Source organism: Candoia aspera, chromosome 5 (genome assembly GCF_035149785.1).
Source record: "Candoia aspera isolate rCanAsp1 chromosome 5, rCanAsp1.hap2, whole genome shotgun sequence".
Classification (NCBI taxonomy): Eukaryota; Metazoa; Chordata; class Lepidosauria; order Squamata; family Boidae; genus Candoia; species Candoia aspera.
In genome coordinates, this window is record NC_086157.1 from 76,782,899 (window position 1) to 76,798,991 (window position 16,093).

The window sequence follows — 16,093 nt, forward strand, 5'->3', positions numbered from 1 at the left end:
TGACTGGTCAATTGATTATTGATTAGATTTATTGTCAGTTGGACAAGCTCTGTGCATGTGATAGGCAGTAAGATGAAAATAACCTTTTGCAATTATTTGACAGATAAAATTGAACTCTAATACACTGTTGTCTGAAAGCTTAATATTTAAGAGTTTGTATTACTATTGTACTGTACTGTAATCAGCTACAACAAACTTTTCATCTTCTTTCATAATTAGTTGAACACACATTATTCAGATAAAAAAATAGATTTGTTGGGACTACAGTTCCCAGATGGCTCAGTGAGTACAGCCAAATATCATGCTGTCTGTAAATTCTGAAAGTTTTAGTCCCCACAAGTCCAGAGGCAGTCAAATTGGAGAAGGCTACACACAATATTCACAGTTCCTCTTAAAGAGGAGCCAAACATCATACTGGTGTCAAAGTAATAAACCTTTTAGGGCAGAAAATAACTCGCTATACACTAAATTGCGTGAAAACAGATTTCAAGCAAACAATATATCTTGCTCTGAGGACCCGTTTCTGTTATAAGTAACCTGCTTCTTTCAAAATTACATTTCAGGAATCTGTCAGTGTTCTGTATACTGTACTATAGAATGGTTACATTCAAATGTAATTAAAAGCAGTTGCTCAAATGCAGCCAAATTATCAAGAGAATCCCTACTTGCCTCATTTTCTTCAGATAAATCCCCAGAAAGCGAGAAAGCTTTTTAAGATGCACTTATCTAATCTTTGGGTCAAAAAGCAAATTTCTCATACTATGAACAGCCTAGATTCATTTCCTGTTGGGATTATCTGAGAAGGGTTAAAGACTTACAACATTCAGTTCAAAACAGGATGTTGGCTTCTGAGTTCATTAAACTGAAAAATGCAAAGCTGCTTCTGTTGCTGCATCTTCCCCCTCTGTAAAAGTGAAGTTCTTCTCAGTTGAGCTTGAATCTAGGGACTTCATGGATGTCCATGCAATTTCCTTGGCAACAGAAAATGGGAGGAAGGGTGAACCCTCAGAAGTTGGTCTCTCCTTATTCAACATCTAACTGGAAATTCAAGCATAACTACCACTTAGTAGTTCTGCTGTTGGCAAATGCTCTCAAGCTAGCAGCCAAGTAATGTACTGGTGCACCCTTGCTCAAAACTTTATCTAATATAGTATGATGTCCAGGTCTAATGACTTTTTAATTTCCAAATATACTATTTCAGAAACATACCAGCTGAGTCCATGGAACAAAGATTTTTATACATTTATCCAAATTAAACACAATCATGTAAAGTCAATTAGATATACAGTATGTATTAGTAAACATGCACTGTATAGTAATCTGTGTGGGCTTCTATTGTAACAGATTTAGAATTATTTTGGCCTATTGTGTAAAAACATAATTGAAGGATAGGGGAAGAACTCTGAGAAATTTAGAATAAAAACTTTTATCAGTCTTAATCATCATTGTGATTTTTACGCTGTCTCCTGAAAGGTTTGTTGCAGGGAAAAAAATTCCATGTTCTCTTTTCCCCACAGTTTTGTATGTAGAACAAAAATTATATTTTCACATAAACTGTAAAGTTTCTGAATTTCAGAATGTACTCCTGTGTTCCAAGTGTAGTGTCTGTAGACAAGAAGGTCCCTTGGATATTTCCTTTGGTACTTGCCCAACTTACTTTAAGGCCACCTCCAGTGATAACTTTGAGCCAGTTTGAAGCCATCTCTGGAGCTACTGGATTATATAATATTGGTTCATTTGGAGTCAGCTTTGTGACTTGCTCTGCGCTGATTTACTTGAAGAAGGAGCAAAGCTAGATTTTTTTTCTTAATGCTGCAGCTAAATGGCCAACTGATAGTCTCATTCCCATTTATTTATTTCATTTTATTTATTTTCTATCCCGCCTTTATTATTTTTATAAATAACTCTAGGCGGCAAACATACCTAATACTCCTTCCCACTCCTATTTTCCCCACAACAACAACCCTGTGAGGTACGTTAGACTGAGAGAGAATGACTGGCCCAAAGTTACCCAGCCAGCTTTCATGTCTGAGGGAGGCCTAGAACTCACAGTCTCCTGGTTTCTAGCCCGTTGCCTTAACCACTAGACCAAAGTGGCCTCTTAATTCATTCCTGTGTCATCTCTCCACCCCCAGGTTCAGCATTCTTTTCCTAAAATCCATATTTATTACCTTCTCTTCCCTCTGTCTGCAAACATGGTTAGCAGCATGGGAGAAACACCCAGCTGCAAAATTGCTGATACGCTGGTATTTCCCCATTACTTAAAAAAAGATATAATAAAGAATAGTGTCAAGATGGCTTGGTTTGAATATTTGTTTTTTGCAAAATATTGTCCTCATGTAACTGTAATATGTGTGGGAGGGCATGTTATTTTCAAAATCCATTTGAAAGAAAATAAAGATTTTTGCTGCTCAGGTTCTGCACTGCTGGCAAATACCAACTGAATGTCAACTTTTTTGTTCTTGTTGGCCATGTGGAAGGGGCACTGATTGACATGGGGTGATCCCTTCTTTCCTTCAGCAGGTCTGCAGGAATGAAGGGGATTATATGGCCAGTCCCAAAACTGGGATGGTTGGGCAGTACAAATGATGCCATATGGAAATGTCTTACCATTAAATACTTCTCTTGTTTGTAGTTTTGATTATGCATATATGTTATGCTTGGTCCAGTGTATATAGTGGGGAGGGTACTGTATAGTTTGTGTTAATCAGTATATTCATTAACTGATGGCACCACAGAGAAGGCAAGTGTTCCTCCTTATGAGCTAGAGAAAGTTGTTCCAAAAATGGGCCATCTGCGAGTTTCTTCCTGAAGCTGCTGAATGTCTTGCTCACAACTTTCTTTCTACACTCTCCATTGTTCTCTCTTAGCAAAAGAATCAGGGTACATTGCTTTTACTGATATATGCCATGAATCTAGGAGCCATTCAAGGGCCTTGTAGCACTCATCTTTCTCATAGCTTATGCTACCTCAAAAGTCAGGAAAGCTGTATAGCTGAGGATGCTGGTTTCAAAAAGGCTAGCATATAGGAACCCAGTAAAATAAAATTAAGGATTGTAATTTTCTAAGCAATTAGGCTGAAGTGGATACACTAAGCACAAGATCAGACCATGAGGGAAGATAAGATTCCTTGGCTGAAGTGCTTTATTCCACAGCTGCTCCATTTCTGCTTCTTTGTGTTTGTGTGCTGAGGTTGAATAGAAGAGTCTATTAGGAAGAAACAGTATCTCCTAGCTACATACTCCTTTAATATTCACCATTTTTCCTGACGCCAGGCAACCTATTTTGGAAAAAAAACACACCTTTTTTTCTTTCCTTGCAAGAATCATCATCCATGGACCATAGATATCTGCAGCAGGACTAGGCCCAACCTGACAGAAATGATCCTGCCATTATTGTTATTTTCTTGTGTTGCTTGTGTTCTTTTGTAATAAAAAGAAACATTGAGAGGTTTTATTTGGAAGTGGCTGCAGAAGGAGATGTTTAGCTTTTCCCCCCATGAGAGGTGTGTTTTCTGATACACTTGGTTTATTTGTTAGTTTGTTTGACCTCCTCTCCCCATCCTGGGTTCCTCCTCTGCCCTTTCTTAGTTTGAAATGCCATTCTTCTGCTGGAGAATTCTAGGATTTAAAACCTTGCCCTCAGAGGCTATTTAGACTTAAATCAAGATAAAACCTCAGAGAAACTGCACATACAACTGCAGAAATTCTCCTGTATGTTTGAAACCAAAGACATGTATGGCAGAAAGACAGTTGCAGGAACGACTAAAAGCATCCCACCCCTCATACCCCAGAACTACTTCTGTTTGCATGTCATTAAATGTTACCAGAACTACAGAGAGCCAGTTTGGTCTAGTGGTTAAGGCAACAGGCTAGAAACCAGGAGTCTGTGAGTTCTAGTCCTGCCTTAGGTATGAAAGCCAGCTGGGTGACCTTGGGCCAGTCACTCTCTCTCAGCCCAACTGGGTGCAATGTAGACTAGCCTCCTCGAGGTGCACCCCGGGCAATGTGACTTGTCATGGCTAAATAGTCTACACATCTGGCTGCTGGACCTCATCAGGATTTCCCAGCAAGAAAAAAGCAGCATGAACATCAAACTGCTATGCCATACGATTTAAAACAAAAACAAAACACCAGAACTATGGGAAGGTCTACTTTCCATTTGGCACCCATAGCCATTATTTTTATTTTTACATATTAAATTATGCATACATGGAAACAAAATACATTATTTTAAAAGAGTGAGACTTAATTTGAATATATTAAAAAACAGAATAGCCAATGCCTACATCTGAGGCTAAATGGACCTCCTGCCACCCCTTCCTCTGATTGGCTCTAATGCCACCCACCCATCACTGAGGCAATAAATCACAAGTTATTTATTGTCCTGAAAAATGAGTGATGCTTTAAATGCAGAATTGGCCCTAATTAACCTAATTTCTTTGTGAAAAGTTAGCTGTTTACTAGGAGGCTATTAGAGTGCCACAACTAATCAGAACTGTAACAATTCAGACTCCAAATTTTAAAATGTTCAGAAAATACTTTTAAATCAATACTTCCTTTTTCCTTTTTGAATCAGACAGATAAAGAAGAGGTTACACAGAGGTTACATTATTTCTTACAGCAGTGGAAAACAATGTTAGGACTGGACAGACAAAAGAAAACTTTCTGAGTTTCTCCTGATTTGGTGGACTGACATTTGAAGAGGTGCAAAGGGAATAAACATAACTTGGCATGTCTCCTTCTGTCTCTTTAAAGTTACAGCAGCCTTCCCCAATCTGGTGCCCTCCTGATATGTTTGGTTACAATTCCCATAGCATGACCTTTTGCTGTGCTGGTGAGAAATTATGACAGCTATAAATCAACATAGCTGGAAGACACCAGATTGAGAAAGGGTACTCACTTGTGACCTAAAAGGACAATTTACACAACACCAGTTTACAGGATTTACAGATACAAACATCTGCAGCATACCAAAGGCAATTAATATTGACATGCCAAAATGTAAAGGTTTGTCCACCCCACCCCACCTTTCTTTAAAGTATTTAAAGAATACTGTCTATTTGTACAATATGAGACATAACAATTAAAAGATGGTTTACTAAAAGTCTTATACCTCACCTATTGGATCATGGTTCTGGAATTGGGCTTAACATTGCTTTAATACAAATTTAAATAAACTCCTCTTTTGCTTGTTCAGTTCAAGACAAGAGATCCAGAAAACTGTGGAAAAATACTAGAACAAAACCTTTACCGGAAAAAAGATGCAATAAGAAGAGGAAGTAGAAAATTGAGAAATAACAAGAAAGGCAATAAATAGGGTGCATAGCAGATTCTCTCTTGCTCTCGCTCCTCTGCCCTCACTCCTGGAAAGGCAGTATCTGTTTAGTTTTGCGTCTAAATTTAAACCTTGATTGCTTTGTCTCCCTAAACACCCGCTCTCCCCACCCTCCCTTCCTCTCCTCCCCCTGCCCCCCTCCCAGTCTTTACTGCAGGCCACATAGGACTCTTGACAGTTTCTAAGCTGAGCTGGAACTTGGATTTTAACACTCCCAAGCAGTCTGTTCTTCTTTTTTTCTTTCCTTGCCTGTGTCAGAAGCTTTGAACAGAGGAAATAAGGAAAAAACAAACTAACAAACAAAGAACGGGATGGGGGAAGAAATACTTCCCAAGACCATCCCACACCTGCACAACAGAGAGGTAAAAATATTTTACTTTTCCCTTTCGCTCTCTTCATTTGGCTCTGTGAGGTTTTGGAATTTTGAAATAAACATAGCTGAACCTTAAGCAGCTCAGATAACCAAGTCAATCAAGCTTGCGTCTCAACTGCTTTCTCAGTAATGGATAAAAATATTTCTTTGGGGAATGAAATACCATTTTCGTCCTCCTCAGAATTGTGCATGTGAGCCAGGTTAATTTTACTTGACTTAAAGCATCTGTGTGTGTCCATAAGAAAGTTCGTATTTGAGGCTGATGTTAAATAATTCAAATTTAGTTTGTCCATTTCTGTTTTACTTGAGACTGATTATAATGTTTTGGGGAGAGAATTTGGAAATTCAGTTTTAAGTGTTATTATATCCACAAAGCTACTGCTCAGGTTTAAGTTTCCTTCTCTGACTCCAGTGATATATTTATGTATTCTCAGTCTTTGCATCATTGCCCTCGATTTCTTACCATTTTCTCCTGGTTCACTTATGCAGTGCCTAGCAGAGCTTCTTGTACATCATATCACCTCACAAACGCACAAGTCCAACATGTCATAAAAACAGTGGCGGTCACTGTTTTTCTTATAGAATTGTGTGGATATATAGATTCCAGGAAAAAGGTTGCAACTCTGTACTTGTTACGTTAAAAACACCTTCTCACTTATCTCAGAGAACAATGAAGAAAAAATTTAATGCATTGCAATTCTGTCAGTAGGACTTAATGAGTGGAACTTCTATGGATAGCATCTTTTTCTTTTAATTACAGATTTGCAAGTATCATATCAATATCAATACATAATTAGATGGATAGTTTGGTGTTAAATAATTTGAGAATTGATAATCTACTGAGCACAACATAGAAAAATGTCTATGGAAATATGAGAAGAACCCACAGAATAGGAGTGCTAGCAAATGTAAAATCTTGCTCTTGTTTTCATATTTCAAGGCAGGAAGAAGAACATATTAGATCTTTATGGATTAATGATCTCCTACGCAGATAGATCATTTCTGTCACCCACATTTGCTTCTAGATCCCCACTGTACAATCTAAGTCTGGTACATGTTATGATAACTTCTGATTTGTTCAATAAGAAATGCATATATGTTGAAGGTTGGTTCTACACATCTAAGTTCACTGTTGTTATATCTTTTGCAATGATGGCAAACCACAAAGAACTGATGGCTGATACGACTGTATATGCACACACATACATGTACACACACACACACAGCGGCAAGCTGGCATCTGACTAGCTACGTTACTTGTAAAGTGGTTTATAGCTAGGCTGATGCTTTGCCATTTATCAAAACCTTTGTTTAGATTTTTTTATGTCTTTGAAAGCACTCATCTACTTTTTAGCTATCATAGTTCTCATGATTTCAAAAAAGTAGAAAGAGGCGAACATACATATGATTATCCCATTCCCTGTCACAGTTAATTTGTAAAAGAACTAAAAGAAGCTAACATGCACCTTGATTTATTCAGTGGAAAAGCCTGTAATGTTTGCTTTCTAAAATAGGACTCTTCTTCCTAAGCATAAATATTAAGCTTCCACCATACCACTGTGCTGCAAAACATGAGTCCAAGTCTGACTGCAGGATTGAGATTATCAAAATTAGCTATTATTCAAGGAGAAAATAGTTCCAAATCAAATTGCTTACTGAAGCCTCAGATTTTGGTTTCTACTTAACCTTTTCCAACACTTCACTGGCTTAGTTTACACATAATAGTAAGTCATAATTTAGCTGGCTTGCTTTTTGCTTAGCGTGATATAATAAAACCCCATTCTGCTTAGTGTTGTATACAAACCAGGTCATGATGTTCTGTTCAACAAGCCATTATTTTAAAAATCCTGGTTTCAGATTATGGTGAACTCAGCCCTTATCAGCCCTTATTTGCTAAAATAACATAGTGTTATTCATTCATGCATGGAAGCCTGTACCATCTCTAGAGTAGTGCTTTTTGTAAACATTCATGAATAGAAAAAAATGAACTTTGCTCATTGTTTGTATAAGCTAAAAATATTTCTGTCCATCTTCAAAGTTCTGATGCTTTCATAAATTTAAAAGCAGTAGCAGATTGGATCAGAAGATACTAATTTCCTGCTTAGAGAATCACATGCAGAAATTGGCTAGCATCGTTTATAAATCTGTGGGCCATATCAGAACAGAACAGTTCCGGCCTTTTTACTGTACCATGGTAGAATCATCTGAAAAAAAAATGTGGAGAACTCAAGATAGGAAAAAATTAAGAATTGATACATAATCTAAATTTATGTTTTAGATTAGAAAATACCAATATAATTTAGAGTAATGATTGGAAGTATCCATACAAAGTAACAAGAAGGGGCCAATGAGAAAAACAGCACCATGCTATCACAATGCAAGCTTCCCCCCTTTTGTATGGGCATGAGAAAGAAAGCTTCTGGGAGTGAGATTTTGCATATTTCACTATGTTGGTTCCTCCAGAGGACACTGGATGATAACAGCTAAGCAGGATGGACTTGGTCAGAACTTGTATGGGAAATTGCCATGGTTCGAGTCAGGATAAGATTTAGGAGCTCCTTTCTCCAGGATCCATTAGAACTCCATCATAGATCTTTGTGGTGATGTGACCTTGAAATAACGGAAGTTTTGATCAAGTGACAGACATAAACTACTTCTGATAAATTGGTAGGGAGATGCTTGCCTATGTAATTATCCAGGTACAATAAAAAACAACTTCTTTACAGATTAGTCTTAAAATGTGTAAGTACTAGAAACAGACACGTTATCTTCTCCTTATGCCAGCCATTTTAATTTGCTTTCATACAGCTACAAACTAGCTTCTAGTAGACCTGATTGGAGAAAGTTACATTCTTCAGATATTTTATCTTTCCCAAAACTAACATTAGATTAAAGGGTAAGAAAGAAATCTGCAAATGGACATTCAATATTTCCCATGAATCACCTTATGGCAGGAACATTGTTGATGCTGTTTTGTGTTATGTACTGTAGATAGTTATAACATCAGAATTTGCAAAACAGACCAGATTGATTTCTCATTTAGACCACTGTCTTGTCCATTGTATCCATTCATTCATCACTATCTCAAATCAGTGAAAGCCAGGAAAAGTAGTGAATTTAAAATTAAAATATACTAAGTTAAAGGGGACAAACAATTGTAAAATAATGAAAACAGTAATTAGCAGAAGTGTGTCACTGTAAATTATGCAAGCTGACATTGCCATTTGGCTAGAAACCAGGAGGCTGTGAATTCTAGTTCCGCCTTAGGCAGGAAAGCCGGCTGGGTGACTTTGGGCCAGTCACTGTCTCTCAGCCCAACTCACCTCACAGGGTTGTTGTTGTGGGGAAAATAGGAGGAGGAAGGAGTATTAGGTATGTTCACAGCCTTGAGTTATTTATAAGAATAATAAAGGTGGGATAAAAAAATCTAAAAAAGAAATCTATTATTTCTGTAATAGAAGGGAGTAAAGTGAATGGCAGAATATAACTTCCTACTCAGGAAGGCAATGGTGTTTTGGGGTTTGTTTTTAAGAACTAGGTTTCATTTTGGAAGATATAGAAAGAAAAATAAACTAAACATTGGGGTGGAATAGTTATACTTCTCATTAGACTAGCCAATTGGGTGGTATTCTCTTTTGGCTCTTTAGTAATTCTTCCTTCATTTGGCAGAACTATCACTGAATTTAATCATGCTGTAATAAAGATAACATGGTGGATATCTCAAAGAATGGAGGATACTCATTCCAAACAAGATGTTGTAATGTTTGCAACAGCTGTTGCTTGCTGTGGAAGGAAGGAAATTGGTAATACTGTTTGTCCAGAGGAATAGAAATTGAGATAGCTCCAAGATCTGGATATTTCTAATTTTGTATCATTACTGTGTGAACCACTTGGAAAGGTGCTTCACAAAGCTACTAAAGTGGCTCCCTGAACCCAGGGAGGCACCATATCGTTTTAGAAAGCCAGCACAATTATTTTAAAGGCCTCCCTATTTGAATATGAAATTGCATATGCTTTCACAGAAGACACTTCTACTATGACTGTCACGAAAGCAAAGCTGGCAACAAAAATCCCTCATCCTAATTGCAGAGAAAAGGAAAGAAGCTATGTGTCTACTGGAAAGAAAAAGCAAACCTGACAAAATGCAGGTCAATTTCATCCCTGTTAATTTGGTCTGGGAGTTGAGAGCTATCAAAACATTTTCTCTGAAATCAGAATATTCACTAAGTTATCATTAGCCACATTGGCCCTTTAAAGGTAGAATTACATTCTATCTGTGAATCTCTGAATCAACATGGGATAATTACAGTGCCAGATTATGTGTCATGTTTCCCCTTTCAATGTTCTGTTAACATTGTAACGTTTCACATGTCAAGCCGTTTTACGTGTATACCCGCCTGGTTTATGTTGGGGTTTTTCCATTCCTGCACTCTCCTTTGTTTTGGATCTTTGGAATGTATGTTTGAGTTTGCAATCCTGTTCAAGGTTACTTTCCCAGGCATGTGTAACGATTCCTAGCACCTGGGAGGGGGTGCTTGCTGACGGGTGCTTGGGGCGGGACTGGATTGAAGGCAAGGCTTTTAAGTTTGTATTTGGCGCGCTTTTGCTCATTCTCAGCTTTCTCTGTATTTGCATACTATTCCTTTAATAAATCAGTTATCTTAAGCTCGAGCTTGTGAGACTGAGTATTTGGGTTTAGGCAACCATTACATAAAGCTGAGAATCATTTATATACTTTCCGCTAGCCCCATCCAAAGTTGGGTAGAGAGGAGCGCTAGCGATGATCGAACCTCCGCTTCGCGAGAGTGAAGGGAGCGAAGAAGAGCCGGACCCGACGAGGACTCTAATAGCTCCAACTTCGAGAGCGCAAAGGGCAGCACGTCGGGAGAGGCGAGATGTCCAACTGGATGAGCTATTGTCAGCGGTACAGGGTGCCACAGGGGGTGTACTCCAACCCCAGCCCGAGGTGGGAGCAGCACCGGGGAGGGGATCTCCACAACCATCCTGGGAACCCGAAATCCCCTTATCACCGAGGGTGGTGGTAACCAATAGACCCTTAGAAGAGCCTGTCACCCCTGCCCGCATGAAGGCAATAGAGGACAAAATGGAAATGATAGTGACCCTCATCAAGGATGCCACCAAAAGCTCGGGGTCCCTACAGGAAGACTGGGAAGAGGAACCCTCTCAGCTGTTTCCCCCCCGACGGAGTTCCCTGTCATTCAGGGGGAGAAGCAAGACTCAAGCTCCCCGGCCAGTGGGGGGAAGAAAGTCAAGGGCGTCCAGAGACCGGCCACCACTGGCGGCTTGCCGCACGTTGTTGTTTGCGGAGCCACCACAGCCGGTGGAGCCGGTGAGGACCTTCCCACCCTTTGGGGTGAAGTTTGATGGGGACCCTGCAACACTTTCCTTCTTCATTACCAATGCTAGACATTATATGGAGGATTGGGGTCGAAATTTCCGCTCTGAACAAGGCAAGATTAACTTCATTGCCAATAAACTGAAGGGGAGGGCAGCTGATTGGTATGTACAGCTGTGCCAAGCTGAGGCCACAGAGTTAGAGGACTTTGATGAGTTTCTGTGGGCGCTGAAACAGCACTTTGAAGACCCCTTAGCCCAAGAGAGAGCGAAGAACGCTCTAAGAAAACTCTACCAAGGGACCCTTTCTGTCGCAGACTACGCTTTAGAATTTAAAGCCCTGGCGGGGAAGGTGGAAGACTGGTCCCAGTCAACTTTGGTGGAGATGTTCAAGCAAGGGCTGGAGACGGAAATCTTCCGTTGGGCTTTGTGCAGGGACGATCCCAAAACGTTGTATGGCTGGATACAGTTGGCAGGTAGTGCGGAAAGCGCCCTACAAATGTATGCCCAGAGCAAGGAGCTGAGACAGACCCAAGCTGCGAAGGGGGCTCGTGCAGCGGGATTTTCGAGTCGCCCTAAACCGAAACCCTGGGAGGAAGAAAGGGAACGGTGATTGGCGAAAGGGCAGTGTTTAAGATGCGGGAAAGATGGGCATCGTGCTACTTCGTGCCCAAGGCGCCAACCAGAAGAGCGGCCCGGGAAAGCGCCGGGAAAATCGCCATCCCTACCGCGCAAGATGAAGGCTGCCTGCACTGCACTCGACCCTCCAGACCTCCCATTCGGGGATGAGGACGAGGAATTACAATTTGACCAGCTGGCGGGAAACGCCTTCCACCTGTCCTGAAGGGCGCCATTGGACAGGTGGAAGAAACCGGGCGCGACCACGATTCGGTGAGTGGGAACTTCCCTACAATGACTGTCAAAGTAAAATTGGGCTCTAGAACTAAGACTGTCGAAGTCTGGGCCATGCTGGACTCGGGTTGTTCTCGTTCGCTGATGCATCCTGATGTCATAGCTGCCCTAGAACTGCCCACGTTCCCTCTGCCACGGCCCATGATCTTCATGCAATTGGATGGGACCATGGCGGGGGGGAAAGCAGTCACCCACTCTACAGGACTGGTAGCTTTGCAGTTGGGCTCCCATTGGGAGAAATTGCCTTTTGTCATAGCTCCGGTGGGGGGGCCTTTGGTGATTTTGGGAATGCCTTGGTTTGTGCAACAAAACCCTTTTATCAATTGGCTGCATAGAACTGTAACATTTGCTGATGGATTTTATAAAGTACCTGAAAAGGACTTGTTAGAGGACATGGAGGGAGATCGGGTGGCTAACACTACAGTACAAACTCTTTCGCCACTAGAAGGGCTACCCAGCCAATACCAAGATCTGGCTGATGTGTTTGGGGAGAAGGAAGCAGATCACTTGCCACCTCACCGAAAAACAGACTGTGCCATTGAGTTCTTACCTAATGTAAAGTTACCTCACCCAAAGATTTACCCCATGTCTCCCAAAGAGCTGGCTACGCTGAGGGAGTTCATTGACAAAAACCTGGCTAGGGGTTTCATTGAACCGGCTAACTCCCCGGTGGGGGCTCCTGTCCTCTTTAGACCAAAAAAGGATGGCTCATTGAGGCTCTGTACCGATTTCCGCGGGCTCAATGCAGTCTCAATATTAAATAAATATCCTCTGCCCCTGATCAAAGATATGTTATCACATCTGGCCAGAGGCAAAATCTTCTCAAAACTGGATTTGAGAGAAGCCTATTTTCGCATTCGCATAAGGGAAGGGGACGAGTGGAAAACAGCGTTTAACTGTCCTCTCGGGGCTTTTCAATACAAGGTCTTACCCTTTGGTTTATCGGGGGCACCTGGGATTTTTATGCAACTTATCAATGAGGTCTTGCACGACCACCTGTTTAAGGGAGTACTGGTGTATTTGGATGATGTATTGATTTATACTGAAACCATGTCAGAACATATTCACTTGGTGCATCAAGTGCTTGCTAAATTGAGAAAAGAGGAGTTGTATGCTAAACTGTCCAAGTGTGCCTTCCATCAATCACAAATCGATTATCTGGGATATAGGATTTCCGCTAAGGGCATTGAAATGGACCCTGCTAAAGTGGAAGCTATTGTAGCATGGGAACCTCCACGTACCAGGAGACAATTACAAAGTTTCCTTGGATTCGCCAATTTCTATCGGGCATTTGCCCAAAATTTTGCTGAAATCGCCCTCCCCCTTACTGAACTGTTGAAAACTAAAGCGCAGGGGGATACGCGGCGCTCAAAAAACCCAGGAGCACTCCTTAAATGGACTCCAACCTGTCAACAGGCATTCGAAGCGCTCAAACAAATCTTCACTACCGAACCAATTTTGCAGCATCCAGACCCTACTAAACCTTTCGTGGTACAAGTGGATGCTTCCGATTTCTCCGTCAGAGCGCTACTGCTCCAGTCAGACCAGTCTGGCACCTTAAAACCCTGTGCTTACCTCTCTTGCAAATTCACCGAAACAGAGAGATGGTGGCATGTTTGGGAAAAAGAGGCTTTTGCTGTAAAGACTGCTTTAGAAACCTGGCGCCACTTATTAGAGGGGGCTTCAAACCCTTTTGAAGTCTGGACTGACCATAAGAACCTGGAGGCACTAAGCATTAAGTCGTAAACTCAGCCCCAAACAACTTGGCTGGGCTGAGTTTTTCAGCCGTTTTGACTTCACCCTCAAATTCATACCAGGCAAGAAAAACTTCTTGGCTGATGCGCTCTCCCGCAGACCCCAGGATGCTGGCCCAGGGCCAACAGTTCAAGATACTGTCTGGACTGAAAAACAATTGGGTTTGGCTGCGGTGACACGCAGCCAAGCGTGAGTGCGCCAAACGCAGCCTCAAGCTACTCCGCCTCCCGGCCGCTCACCGCACTTGCCAGTTCCATCAGATTTGCAACAACAGTTGCTATTCCACCTTAAAAATGATACTTGGTTACAGGCAAACCTACACACTGTAACTTTCACTGACAATTTTGCCTGGCGCAATGATCGTCTTTATGTGCCTGACGCTTTGCGGAAAACAATCCTTCAGCGTTGCCACGACAAGTTAGCTGGACATTTCGGATATCTAAAAACACTTCATCTAATTCGGCGTCAATTCTGGTGGCCAACTTTGCTAAAAGACCTTAAAGCCTATGTCACGACGTGCCCTGTCTGTGCAGCCACTAAGCGCAAGACTGGCAAGCCTCAAGGTCTCCTCCAACCAGTTGCCACTCCGTCCTTCCCGTGGCAAGACATCTCCATGGACTTTATCGTCGACCTACCCCCCAGTCAACGAAAAACCGTCATTTGGGTGGTCAAAGATTTTTTTTCAAAACAAGCCCATTTCATCCCATGCGCTTCTATCCCCACCGCGCAACAACTGGCACGCCTCTTCCTCGTTCACGTGTACCGCCTTCACGGTATCCCCGCCCGTTTGGTGAGTGACAGAGGTACACAATTTACATCACAATTTTGGTGGGCTTTTTTAAAACTGCTGGGCACAAAGCAAGCCCTATCCACCGCTTGGCATCCAGAGGCGGATGGATCCACTGAGGCAGTTAATTCTACTCTCGAGCAATATCTTCGAGCTTTTGTCAGTTACCAACAGGACAACTGGGTGGACTTGCTTCCATTTCCTGAAGTGGCTTATAACAACGCCGTGCATCAGAGCACTGGTCAAGTTCCCTTTAAGGCTGTCTTCGGGCAGGAGTTTGTCCCGATCCCTGAACTCCCGCACCCACAGCCCCTACCAGCCTCTCTCACTGACTGGGCGGACACTCTCAAAGACTCGTGGCTAAACATTCAACAAGCTCTGCTACATGCCCAAACCACCTACAAATGTCATACCGATGCCAAACGCTCCCGCGAACCTACTTTTGCTGTGGGGGATAAGGTCTACTTGTCTACCAAGTTCATCAAGTCACCACAACCCTCAAAGAAACTTGGTCCTAAGTTTGTCGGTCCTTTTCCGATTGTGGCACAAATTAACCCTGTTACCTTTAAACCCGATTTACCCCATAACCTCAAACGTTTACATCCTGTCTTTCATTGCAGTTTGCTCAAGCCCTATCTGCTGTTGGACCACTGGCATCCCCAACCGGTTCCACCGCCTCCTCTCATGATTGATAACCAACAACACTTCGAGGTTTCGGAAATCTTGGACTCCCACCGCTGGCGTTCCGCTTTGCAGTACCTCGTTCGCTGGAAACATTTCCCTCATCCTGAATGGGTTTCCGTTCCTGATGTGCGCTCACCCCGCCTAGTTACTCGTTTCCACTCTACATATCCTGACAAACCCGCTCCTTAGCATTGTTTTGGGGGGGGCAATATGTCATGTTTCCCCTTTCAATGTTCTGTTAACATTGTAACGTTTCACATGTCAAGCCGTTTTACGTGTATACCCGCCTGGTTTATGTTGGGGTTTTTCCATTCCTGCACTCTCCTTTGTTTTGGATCTTTGGAATGTATGTTTGGGTTTGCAATCCTGTTCAAGGTTACTTTCCCAGGTGTGTGTAACGATTCCTAGCACCTGGGAGGGGGTGTGGGCTGACGGGTGCTTGGGCGGGACTGGATTGAAGGCAAGGCTTTTAAGTTTGTATTTGGCGCGCTTTTGCTCCTTCTCAGCTTTCTCTGTATTTGCATACTATTCCTTTAATAAATCAGTTATCTTAAGCTCGAGCTTGTGAGACTGAGTCTTTGGGTTTAGGCAACCATTACATTATGGTTGGAATCACATAGTATATTAAACCATGGTTTATTTAATTGTTTATTAAATACTGTTGGCCAGGTTCACATGATATCCTAAATTATAAATCATGATTAACAAACTGCAATACTTGTGACAAACTGCAAAACACTAAGCCAAATCAAACAAAATACATTTTGTTCAGCAAGGTAGGTAAACACTATCATTCCTCATCCAGCTAAAAAGCTGACTGTATGACTGTAGGCCACGATCAGCTGAACCTACTTGGAGTTGTTGTGAGGATAAAATAAGGAAGATTTACA

The 16,093-nt window shown here is 41.8% G+C and overlaps 1 protein-coding gene across 1 annotated transcript in view; it reads left to right on the forward strand.

Moving 5' to 3' along the window:
- Positions 1-5,240: 5,240 nt before the first annotated feature.
- The window catches only part of RCSD1 (RCSD domain containing 1), a 39,065-nt gene continuing 28,212 nt past the window's right edge, over positions 5,241-16,093 (forward strand). The window contains exon 1 of the mRNA XM_063305530.1: positions 5,241-5,699. Within this exon, the coding sequence (XP_063161600.1) occupies positions 5,649-5,699 (51 nt within the window). The 5' untranslated portion in view covers positions 5,241-5,648. The remainder of the gene's footprint in view (positions 5,700-16,093) is intronic.